General features: G+C 47.9%; 1 protein-coding gene across 2 annotated transcripts in view; it reads left to right on the plus strand.

The window, feature by feature from the left end:
- Positions 1-12,212, plus strand: part of jag2 (jagged canonical Notch ligand 2) — a 186,863-nt gene that overhangs the window by 96,685 nt on the left and 77,966 nt on the right. For both annotated transcript variants that reach the window (XM_033027520.1, XM_033027521.1), the window contains exon 4: positions 11,198-11,452. In XM_033027520.1, coding sequence (XP_032883411.1) covers positions 11,198-11,452 — 255 coding nt within the window. The remainder of the gene's footprint in view (positions 1-11,197; positions 11,453-12,212) is intronic.

The following is a 12,212-nucleotide window of genomic DNA, read 5'->3' on the forward strand; positions in this document are numbered from 1 at the left end:
GAGGGATAAGCAGACTTTGGAGAGGGTGCAGAAAAGTTCTACTAGAATGCTGCAGGAAAGAACTGCAGATGCTGGTTTAAACTGACGATAGACCCAAAAAACTGGAGTAACTCAGCGGGTTAGACAGCATTTCTGGTGAAACGGAATAGCTGACGTTTTGGGTTGAGACCTTTCTTCAGACTGAAGTCACCTATTCCTTTTCTCCAGAGATGCTGTCTGACCTGCTACTCCAGCTTTTTGTGTCTATCTGTACTAGAATGCCGTCTGTGCATGGGGGGTATCAGCTACAAGGAGAAGTTGGGCAAACTTGGAATAAAAAGGAACTGCAAATGCTGTTTTACACTAAAGATGCTGGAGTAACTCAGCGTGTCAGGCAACATCTCTGGAGAACATGGATAGGTGAAGTTCAGGTCGGGATCCTTCTTCAGACCGATTCCCTCTGATTTCTTTAGACAGAATTTCTCAGACTTATCAAACTGAAGAAGGGTTCCGACCCGAAACCTCACCTATCCATTTTCTCCAGAGATGCTGCGAGACCCGTTGAGTTACTCCAGCATTTTGTCTATCTTCGGAAAAAATTGGATTGTTTTGTCTGGAATGCCAGAGGTTTAGGGGAGAGCTGATAGAAGTGTGTAAAATTATGAGAGCCCTAAATGCTGTAGATTGGACAGTCAGAACCTTTCTCCCGGTGGAAATATCAAATATAGAGGTCCCAGCTATTAGGTGATGGGGCAAAGCTAAAAAGAGATGAGCGAAACATTTCTTCTACACTGAGAGTGGTGGGTGCTTGGAACACGATGCCTGGGGTAGTGGTGGGGACAGAGACGAAAGTGGCATTTAATAGGGTTTTGGAGAGGCAGGTGGATATGCAGGGACTGGACAATTTTACAACTTACTGAAGCCAATTAACCTACAAACATTTGGAATGTGGGAGGAAACCGGAGCACCTGGAGAAAACCCATTCGGTCACAGGGTGAACATGCAAACTCTGTACAGACAGCATCTGTAGTCAGGATGGAACCCGGGTCTCTGGTGCTTCTTCTTGCGATTGAAACATAAACCAAAGGAATAGTTAGATCTCAAGCCGGGTGTTGAGCAGTCAGGTTGTTGTCTCTGCGTCAATGTCTGCCAGGCCCTGAGCTCCATTTGGTGGGTGGTAGAGCGGGCACCCAGAGATGACATGGTTGGCTGTCTGTTGTTCTGCTCCGCATTCACAGGCTGGGCTCTGGCGGAGTCCCCCATCTCCACACGCCGGCATTGAAACGCCCAACTCCAGTACCAAGTCTGTTGAGCTTCACCCATGCTCCTCTGGGGAGGTCAGACCCTGGACAGCTTTTATCTGGTGAAGAGATGTAGCTGGGTAATGGAGATGAGGTTGTCTTCCACTCCTGTGACAACTTGGTGGCTATCCAGTGTGCTGGATGGATGCTAGGAGTTGTTTTCCATGTGGAGCAAAGGGGTGACAGGACTTCAGTCAGGGTGGCCTCTGCTCTCTGCTGATAGCCTGATGGAGGAGGTGATCTGGGTCCATGGCACAACGAGATAGTGCCAGAGTTGCTGCTTGCCTTCGGATCCCTGCAGGCGGAATGCCCGCAAGTATAGGGAGCTGCTCGACTGGAGTAGGTTGAAGGCACCCAGTGATGGTTCGCAAGGTGCTGTTCAGGCTCGAGTGCTGTGAGGCAGCAACTCTACCGCTGTGCCACCATCATATATGGGGGTTGATATATTCCGAGGGCCTGGGGAGATGTCTCCCAAGAGACGTTTGAGATTGCAGGTGCCAGAATACAGAGCAAAAACACACAGCCGGGGGAACTTGGAGGGTCGAGCAGGATCATAGACATCTCACGGCTGCAGCAACCTCATTTCACAGCAAAAAAGAAAATTATAGGTTTGTAATCCCTAATGAAGAATAGGGAGAGACTGCTGAGGGTTTGACAGAAACTTGTAAAATCTTCTCTGGCATTGCCAGATTGAAAGATAGATAATGTGGGATCTTGTAGTCAAGAACAATAAGGCAGGTAATTTCCCTTTCTCTGTCCCCTTCCACCTATATTCCTTTCTCTGGCTTCACATTTCATGTCTCTTCTATCCTTGCCTCCTTATGTCTCATTTGTTGTTGTTTTTTCATCTCTGGCCTTTGTCGAACCATCTGCCATTCAAACCACCCCCCCCCCTCCCCTCCACCTATCACTTACCAAGAAAGGACACAAAGTGCTGGAGTAACTAAGTGGATCAGGCAGCATCGGTGGAGAACATGGGTAGGCAATGTTGTACAGACTTCTACAATTGTCAATCATGTACATGGCAAGTTTGCTAATGATACAAAAGTGGGTGGTATTGCAGACCGTGAAGATGGTTCTGAAAAAAATCAGCAGGATCTTGATCGATTGGCCAAGTGGGTTGAGGAGTGGTTGATGGAATGGTTGATACAGAGAAATGTGAGATGTTGCATTTTGACAATAGACAATAGACAATAGGTGCAGGAGTAGGCCATTTGGCCCTTCGAGCCAGCACCACCATTCAATGTGATCATGGCTGATCATCCCCAATCAGTACCCCGTTCCTGCCTTCTCCCCATATCCCCGGACTCCGCTATCTTTAAGAGCCCTATCTAGCTCTCTCTTGAAAGCATCCAGAGAATGTGCCTCCACCGCCCTATGAGGCAGAGAATTCCACAGACTCACCACTCTCTGTGAGAAAAAGTGTTTCCTCGTCTCCGTTCTAAATGGCTTGCTCCTTATTCTTAAACTGTGGCTCCTGGTCTGGACTTCCCCCAACATCGGGAACATGTTTCCTGCCTCTGGTGTGTCCAAGCCCTTTTGGGAAGTCTAACATGGGCAGGACTTACATAGTGAATTGTAGAGCTCTGGAGAGTGTTGTAGAGCAGCAGGATCTAGAAGTGCAGGTACATAGTTCCTTGAATGTAGAGTTGCAGGTGGTTAAAAAGGCTTTTGGCACATTGGCCTTCATCGATTAGAGTATAGAAGTTGGGAGGTCATGTTGCAGTTGTAGAAGACGTTGGTGAGGCCACATTTAGAGTATTGTGTTCAGATCTGGGCACCATGTTATAGGAAAGATGTTATAATAATAATAATAATAAATTTTATTTGCGGGCGCCTTTCAAAGTCTCAAGGACACCTTACAGAAAATTAACGAGAGAAAAAACATATAGTCGGAGTAAAATAAATAATAAGGACATCACCAATACACAAATTAAAGACAGAATTCGCTCCAAAGACAAAAAAATCAAAAACACAATGTGAAGAGAGAGCAGCGGCAGCTAAAGCGCGCCAGCGTCCACTCTCCCTTCCGACAGCCATCTTGGACACAAACTAACATATTCACATTACACACAAAAATCATCCCCCCACAATGGATACCACTGTGGGGGAAGGCACAATGACCAGTCCCCATCCCCAGTTCTCCCAAAGTCAGGCTTATTGAGGCCTCCGCTATTGCCTCTACGGAGGCCCGATGTTCCTGGCCGTTCTGGCCGGGTGCTGTTGCCCCGGCGTCGGGAGAGTCCTTTCAGCGGCTTGGCCACCTGGAACGGCCGCTTCCTAACTGGGGACCGCGGCTTCCGAAGCCTGACATGTTGTCAAGCTGGAAAGGGTTCAGAGAAGATTTACGTGGATTTTTCCAGGACCCGAGGGCCTGAGCTACAGTGAGAGGTTGAATAGGCTGGGAGTCCATTCCATGGAGCACTGGAGGATGAGGGGAGATCTTATAGAGTTGTATAAAATCATAAGAGGAATAAATCGGGTAAATGCACAGAGTCTTTTGCCCTGAGTAGGTGAATCGAGGACCAGAGGACATAGGCTTAAGGTGAAGGACAAAAGATTTAATAGGAATATGAAGGGTAACTTTTTCACCCAAAGGGTGGTGTGTGAATGGAACGAGCTGCCAGTGGAGGTAATTGAGGATGGGACAATCACAACATTTAAGAAACAGACAGGTACATGGATATGACAGGTTTGGAGGGATATTGGCAAAAAGCAGGCAGGTGGGACCAGTATAGCTGCGACGTATTGACCAATGCAGGCAAGTTGGGCTGAACGGCCTGTTTCCACACTGTATGACTATGACTCTGATCAGAAGAAAGGTCCCGACTTGAAATGTCACCTATTCATGTTCTCCACAGATGCTGCCTGACCCGCTGAGTTACTCCAGCAGTTTGTATCTTTTTAAGGCAGGTAGCTCCCAGCCAGTGAGTCGGGTGACAGTAGAGAAATCATTGGGAAAACATCAGAGGGACAGGATAAATCTGTACTGGAGAGGCTGGGATTAATCAGGGGTAGTCAGCGGGGAGATCCTGTCCAACTAATTCAATTGCATTTTTCAAAAAGGTGACTAAGTATATCGTTGTGGATTGTGCAATTGATGTAGTCTGTGGACTTCTGTGAGACTTTGACAAGGTCCCACCTCACCCTAAAGATAAAAGCCCTGGAGATCCAGGTCAATTTAGCAAATTCTATCGACAGTCAGAACCCTTTTCCCAGGATAGAAACATCAAATATTAGAGGGCATAGCTTTAAGGTAAGAGTGGCAAAGTTGATAGGAGGCGTGGAGGGCACAGAGGGTGGTAGGTGTCTGTCTGCAATGTACTGCTGGGGTAGTGGTGTGGGCAGATACAATAGTCATTCAGCGTGGAAACGGGCCCAGTGGCCCAACTTGCCCACACCAACCAACATGTCCCATCTACACTAGTCCCACCTGCCTGCGTTTGGCCCATATTCCTCTTAACCTATCCTGCCTATGTTCCTGTCTAACTGTTTCTTAAACATTGCGATAATACCTGAGTGGTGCTTGTGATGCTTTTCGATAGGCACATGGATATGCCGGAATGGAGGGGTATGGATCAAGGGCATTAGTTTAACTTGACACCGTGTTTGGCTCGGACATTTGGGCCGAAGGTCTTATTTCTGTACTGTCTGTGTGTTATGATATATTCAAAATAGAATCGATGCTGTTGAGATATAGATTGTTGGTATTTTTTGTGAATCGTGAGGATGGCAGTTTTCAGGAACAGAATGATATTGATGTGTTGTAAAAATGGGCAGAGAATGGCAAGTGGAATTTAATCCTGAGTTAGCGAGCTCTTGCATTTTGGAAGTATCTTGCTAGTGTAATCACAATGAATGGTAGGATCTGGCACTGGAGAACAGAGGATTCTGTTGTACATGTTAATGGATCCCTGAAGGCAACAACAATGGTAGGTTGATGGTGAATAAGGAAAATGGGATATTTGCTTTCAATAGGTGGGGCACAGAATACTGGCGGGTATGTGGAATGAACTGCCAGAGGAGATGGGTTTGGCAGGTAATTCAAAGGCACTTGGATAGGTATTGGATAGGAAAGGTTTAGTGGGATTATGGGCCAAATGCAAGCAAATAGCACTTTCTTAGGTGGGGCTACCTGGTCGGCATGGACGAGTTGGGCTGAAGGGCCTGTACCGGTACTGTATTGTAGACACAAAAAGCTGGAGTAACTCAGCATCTCTGGAGAGAAGGAATGGGTGACGTTTTGGGTCGAGACCCTTCTTCAGACCGTACTGTATGTCTCCAGCTGTATGACTCTGGCTGTATGTCGCTGGCTGTATGACTGACTCACTCGTATGACTCTAGCAGGGAGGTTATGGTACAACAGGTTATAGAACAAAAACTGTTCATTGTAGCTTGGGGCACGTGACAATAAACTAAACTAAACTAAACTAGTTGTTTAAGAAAGAGCTGCAGATGCTGGAAAAATCGAAGGTAGACAAAACTGGAGAAACTCAGCGGGTGAGACAGCATCTATGGAGCGAAGGAATGGGTGACGTTTTGGGTCGAGACCCTTCTTCAGACTGATGCAGGGGTGGGGGTGGGGGGGCGGGAAGAAGAAAGGAAGAGGCGGAGACAGTGGGCTGTGGGAGAGCTGGGAATGGGAGGGGAAAGAGGGAGAAAGCAAGGACTACCTGAAATTGGAGAAGTCAATGTTCATACTGCTGGGGTGTAAACTACCCAAGCGGAATATGAGGTGCTGCTCCTCCAATTTACGGTGGGACTCACTCTGGCCATGGAGGAGGCCCAGGACAGAAAGGTCGGATTCGGAATGGGAGGGGGAGTTGAAGAGCTGAGCCACCGGGAGATCAGGTTGGTAATTGATTCCCATCTGGAGTCCAGTGTGCAGTTGTGGTCGCCACTCTTGGAGCGATGTGACTGCACCACACTGGAGCAGGATGGGGTCTGGAGTAGAGCATTACACATGTAAGGAGAGGCTGGGTCTGTTTGCTGTGGGGTGATTGATGGTATGGCGTGGCCAAGGTGGGTGGTTAGAAACCTTTCATAAGTGATAGGAGCAGAATTTGGCCATTTGGCCCACCAAGTCTACTCCACCATTCAATCATGGCTGATCTAGCTCTCCTAACCCCATTCTCCTGCCTTCTCCCCATAACCCCTGACACCCGTAATAATCTTCCCCCGTGTTTTCCCCTGGGCCAGACTTTGTCTGTGACCCCAGGCATGGCTTTAAGCCAAAAGGTCAGAGTTTGAAGGGACTGGAGAAATGTTTTCACTCAGAGCCTGATTAAATTGGGGAACTCACTGCCTGGGGGGTGGGGGGGGCTGTGGAAGCAGGGAGACTCTAAATATTGGATAAATATTTTGGTGAGCCCTTGAAATTAGATAGTTCTGAAGGCTGGGTAGAGCACAGTAGTAGGTGGTGCACAAAGCAAGGCATGGAGTGTGAGACATAGTGAGGCTTGATTTCTGTGCAGCATCGCTCGATCTTTGGGGAAGAGGGGGGAAACCTGATGGTTGTATTAATTATGCAAGAAGCCTTAATTGGAAGAATGGCTTTGTTCCAATCCAGGCTACGCTCTGTTGTCTGTGATCCTCAATTGTTCAACGGCACTTTATCGTAACATGTACCATATACAGTGAAGTAAGTGCGTGGTTTAGCATACAAAAACGTCTCCACTGTCAGAGTGAGGCCACGTGCAAATTGGAGGAACAGCACCTCATATTTCGCTTGGGCAGCTTACAACCCAGTGGTATGAACATTGATTTCTCTAATTTCAAGTAATCCCTCTCTTCCCCTCCCCTCCCCTCCCCTCCCCCACCCTAGTTGTCCCGCTTGTTCCACTGTTCGTATCCCTTGGTTATTACCTCTTCGCCAGCCAACAATGGGTCATATTAACAGTGGGCTCCACCCTTCCTTGGTCATCTGTTGCCAGCCCTGATTTGTTCTGGCCTTTCCCTACCTCCACCTAGGTACCCTCTCTACTTTCATTCTGAAAAAAGAGTCCCGACCCAAAATGTTTCCTATTCCTTTTCTCAGTATCAATAGACAATGGACAATAGGTGCAGGAGTAGGCCATTCGGCCCTTCGAGCCAGCACTGCCATTCAATGTGATCATGGCTGATCATCCACAATCAGTACCCCGTTCCTGCCTTCTCCCCATATCCCTTGACTCCGCTATCTTTAAGAGCTCTATCTAGCTCTCTCTAGAAAGCATCCAGAGAACCGGCCTCCACAGCCTTCTGAGTCTGACTCCACTATCCCGTGGAGTCTTTGAGGCAAAACGGGTTCCCATTGATGAGCGGGTCCTTCGTCGAGTCCCTGCATGGGAATTGGGTGACCACGGGAAGGAATATGGAGACTCGTTGTTTATTGCATTTGTTCAGGCCACACAACCGTTGAAATGTGCGGCGCTCTTAAATCAGTCTCCCCCACCAGTCGGGTGTGGTGTGCCTGGCTGTCTTGAGAAAATAACAAGCTCCAATCCTTGTTTTGTTTCACAATTCCTTAGTATTTCCGTTCTGGCTGAAAGGAAAAAAAACCCCTTCTCAGCAGAACTTCCTGGAAATTTTGTTGAAAAACTCGAAACAATGTCTTGTTATCAAATAATAGTCCCCAGTTACTCCCTCATTTGTAAGGTTTGCACTCTTGATGTTGATGGGAATTTTGAATTTCTTTGGTTATTGAGTAGTAGCTCCACTCAAAAACCAGAAACCTGTACCTTCCTTTTGCTCTGGTATTTTATTTAATTCACATGTTTAATCGATAATGTTTTATTATTAATGTTTAATGTTTTATCTGTCATTCCTAACTGTCACTGTACGTCATGTTGTCACTTGCGGACGGAGTACCAAGGCAAATTCCTTGTATGTGAATACTTGGCCAATAAACTTATTCATTAATTAATTCATTCGTCAAAACCTCTGTCTTGTCATTCCTAATGTTCGGGGCATTGAGTATAAGAGTCAACAAGCCCTGATGCAGCTTTATAGGACTCTGGTTAGGCTGTATTTGGAGACCACACCTGGAGTATTGTGTGCAGTTTTGGCCCCCTAATGTGAGGAAGGACATTCTTGCTATTGAGGGAGTGCAGCGTACGTTTACAAGGTTAATTCCTGGGATGGCGGGACTGTCATATGCTGAGAGAATGGAGCAGCTGGGCTTGTACACTCTGGAGTTTAGAAGGATGAGAGGGTATCTCATTGAAACATATAAGATTGTTAAGGGCTTGGACACGTTAGAGGCAGGAAACGTGTTCCCGATGTTGGGGGAGTCCAGAACCAGGGGCCACAGTTTAAGAATAAGGAATAAGCCATTTAGAACGGAGAGGAGGAAACACTTTTTCTCACAGAGAGTGGTGAGTCTGTGGAATTCTCTGCCTCAGAGGGCGGTGGAGGCAGGTTCTCTGGATACTTTCACGAGAGAGCTAGATAGGGCTCTTAAAAATAGCAGAGTCAGGGGATATGGGGAGAAGGCAGAAACGGGGTACTGATTGGGGATGATCAGCCATGATCACATTGAATGGCAGTGCTGGCTGGAAGGGCCAAATGACCTACTCCTGCACCTATTGTCTATAAGGTATGCAGTTCTGGTTGCCCCCATTACAGGGAAGATATGGAGAGGGTGCAGAGGAGGTTTACCAGAACGCTGCCTGGATCAGAGGGTTTCGGCTACAGGGAGAGTTTGGACAGACTTGGATTGTTTTCTCTGAAACATCGGAGGTTGAGGGGTTAGAATATATAAAATTATGAGAAGCATAGATAGGGTGGACAGAAGTTTTTCCCTGTGGTGGACATTTCCAACACTAGAGAACATACATAACTTTATGAAGGAACTGCAGAAGCTGGAAAAATCAAAGGTAGATAAAAATGCTGGTGAAACGGGTGAGGCAGCAAGTATGAAGCGAAGGAATAGGTGATGTTTTGGGTCGGGACCCTTCTTCAGACTGATGTGGGGGTGGGCACCCCCTCCCCCCACCCCCTCCCCCCACCCCCACATCAGTCTGAAGAAAGGTCGAGATAGATGCTGCCTCACCTGCTGAGTTTCTCCAGCATTTTATCGACCTTATACATAACTTTAAGGTGAGAGGAGCAAAGTTTAAAGGAGATGCGCAGTTTTATTTTACACAGAGTGTGGCGGGTGCCTGGAACACGCCACCAGGTGTGGGGTGGTGGAACCAAATACAATAGTGATGTTTAAGAGCCCTTTAAATAAGCACATAGATATGCCGGGAATGGAGGGATGTGGATCACGTGCAGGCTGAGGAGGTTAGTTTACCCTGACATCATGTTCAGCACAGACATTGTGGGCCGAAGGGCCTGTTCCTGTGCTGTATGCCATCTACTCTTTGACATTTACGTCCTGGGGACAAAGGGTTCTGAATATCTACCCTATCTGTGCCTAGTAATTTTCTATATTTCTATCAGCTGTTCCTTCAACCAATATTCAGAGAAAACAGCCCATGGCTGTCCATCTTTTCCTTCAAACTATTACACTCTAATCCAGTACCTTCCATGTCTGGCCTGTCAATAATCCAGTGGATATTGTTTTATTGTCACATGCCTCGATACCGAACAAGGAAATTATTACTTGCAGCAGCACAAAAATATGTAAACATAACACCCTGTAAACACCAGGGGCCCCTCTACCTCTAAGGAGAGCTGCAAAGCCATGTGAAAGAGGAGCAAATGTTGATGGGATTAGTTGGACCAGTTTTGTGTTTAAGGTGAGAGGAGAAAGATTTAATAGGAACCTGAGGGACAGTGTTTTCACACAGAGAGTGGTGGGGTATGGAACGAACTGCCAGAGGGGGTATTCGAGCAGGTACTATTAACACACTTGGACAAGTATATGGATAGGAAAGGTTTAGGGGGATTTGGGCCAAATGCAGGAAAATGGGATGAGCTTAGATGGAGCTTCTTGGTCAGCATGGGTGCAATGGGCCGAAGGGCCTGTTTCAGTGATGTATGACTCTGGGACTGGCTTGATGGAGCATCGATGGGCTGGACTGAAGGGCCTGTTTCCATGCTGTATGACTCAATAGGACTTGCTTAGATAGGGCATCTTGCTCAACATGGGAGCGTTCGGTCTAACATAGAAACATAGAAACATAGAAATTAGGTGCAGGAGTAGGCCATTCGGCCCTTCGAGCCTGCACTGCCATTCAATATGATCATGGCTGATCATCCAACTCAGTATCCCGTACCTGCCTTCTCTCCATACCGTCTGATCCCCTTAGCCACAAGGGCCACATCTAACTCCCTCTTAAATATAGCCAATGAACTGGCCTCGACTACCCTCTGTGGCAGGGAGTTCCAGAGATTCACCACTCTCTGTGTGAAAAAAAAAAACGGTTAGTTTCCATGCTGTATGACTCTGAAATAGACAATAGGTGCAGGAGTAGGCCATTATGCCCTTCGAGCCAGCACCGCCATTCAATGTGATCATGGCTGATCATCCCTAATCAGTACCCCGTTCCTGCCTTCTCCCCATATTCCCTGACTCCGCTATCTTTAAGAGCCCTATCTAGCTCTCTCTTGAAAATATCCAGAGAACCGGACTCCACCGCCCTCTGAGGCAGAGAATTCCACAGACTCACAACTCTCTGTGAAAAAGTGTTTCCTCATCTCCGTTCTAAATGGCTTACCCCTTATCCTTAAACTGGTTCTGGACTCCCCCAACATCGGGAACATGTTTCCTGCCTCTAGCGTGTCCAAACCCTTAATAATCTTATATGTTTCAATAAGATCCCATCTCATCCTTCTAAACTCCAGAGTGCACAAGCCCAGCTGCTCCATTCTCTCAGCATATGACAGTCCCGCCATCCCGGAATTAACCTGGTGAACCTGCGCTGCACTCCCTCAATAGCAAGAATGTCCCTGCTGTCAGATGACGGAGATTATGTTTTCTTCTCTCCCAGGTGAAGGGCAGCTCATCGAGCGGAGTGCTCAGACAGGGATGATCAACCCAGGAGGTTCATGGATGACTTTCCAGCACAACGGGGCGGTGGCCCACTTTGAGTACGGCATTCGGGTGAGGTGTGAAGACCACTACTACGGCACCGGCTGCAAGAAGCTCTGCCGGCCCCGCGATGACTTCTTCGGCCACTCGCTGTGCGACCAGAATGGGAACAAGATCTGTATGGAAGGCTGGATGGGCGATGAGTGCAAGAAAGGTAAGAGGTTCCCTGTGTGGCAACAGAGCAGCACAATGGCGCAGCGGGTGGAGCTGCTGCTTCACGGCCCCAGAGACCCGGGTTCGATCCTGATCTTGGGTGCTGTTTGCGTGTGGAGTTTGCACGTTCTCCCTGGAACCGCGTGGGTTTCCTCCAGGCGCCCTGGATTCCTACCTCATCCTAAAAACGTGCAATTTTGCAGGTTAATTGACCCTCTGTAAATTGCCCCTAGTGTGTCGGGAGTGGATGAGAAAGTTGGATAATATAGAACTAATGTGAACGGATGATTGATGGTCGGCGTGGACACAGTTTGATAGTGGAGTGTCCAGGAAGAATATCTTCCATTGTTACATCCACCCTACATGTCAGAGGGTGGTGGGGAATGGACGGAAATCCTGGGGTGGGGGGGACCTGTCCCCACCATGTTTTGAGTGGTGGGGAACAATATTTTGTGACCTGGGAGCTCCAGCCAGTCCCAGGTCGGCTCGCTTACCCCAGGACTGGCTGTAGCACCCAGGTCGGCTCGCCTGCCCCACATTCCAAAAACGTGCAGGTTTGTAGGTTAAGTACTTCGGTAAATTGTAAATTGGCCCTAGTGTGTTGGATGGTGCTAGTTTACGGGGTGATTGCTGGTCGGCGCGGACACGGTGGACCAAAGGACCTGTAGTTCCCAGGTCACCTGCGCGCCCAGGCCAGCTCACCTGCCCCGGGATTGGCTGTAGCGCCCAAGTCGGCTGGCAGATCTGGCTGTAGCGCCCAA

This window comes from Amblyraja radiata, chromosome 9 (assembly GCF_010909765.2).
Source record: "Amblyraja radiata isolate CabotCenter1 chromosome 9, sAmbRad1.1.pri, whole genome shotgun sequence".
In the NCBI taxonomy this organism is placed as follows: domain Eukaryota; kingdom Metazoa; phylum Chordata; class Chondrichthyes; order Rajiformes; family Rajidae; genus Amblyraja; species Amblyraja radiata.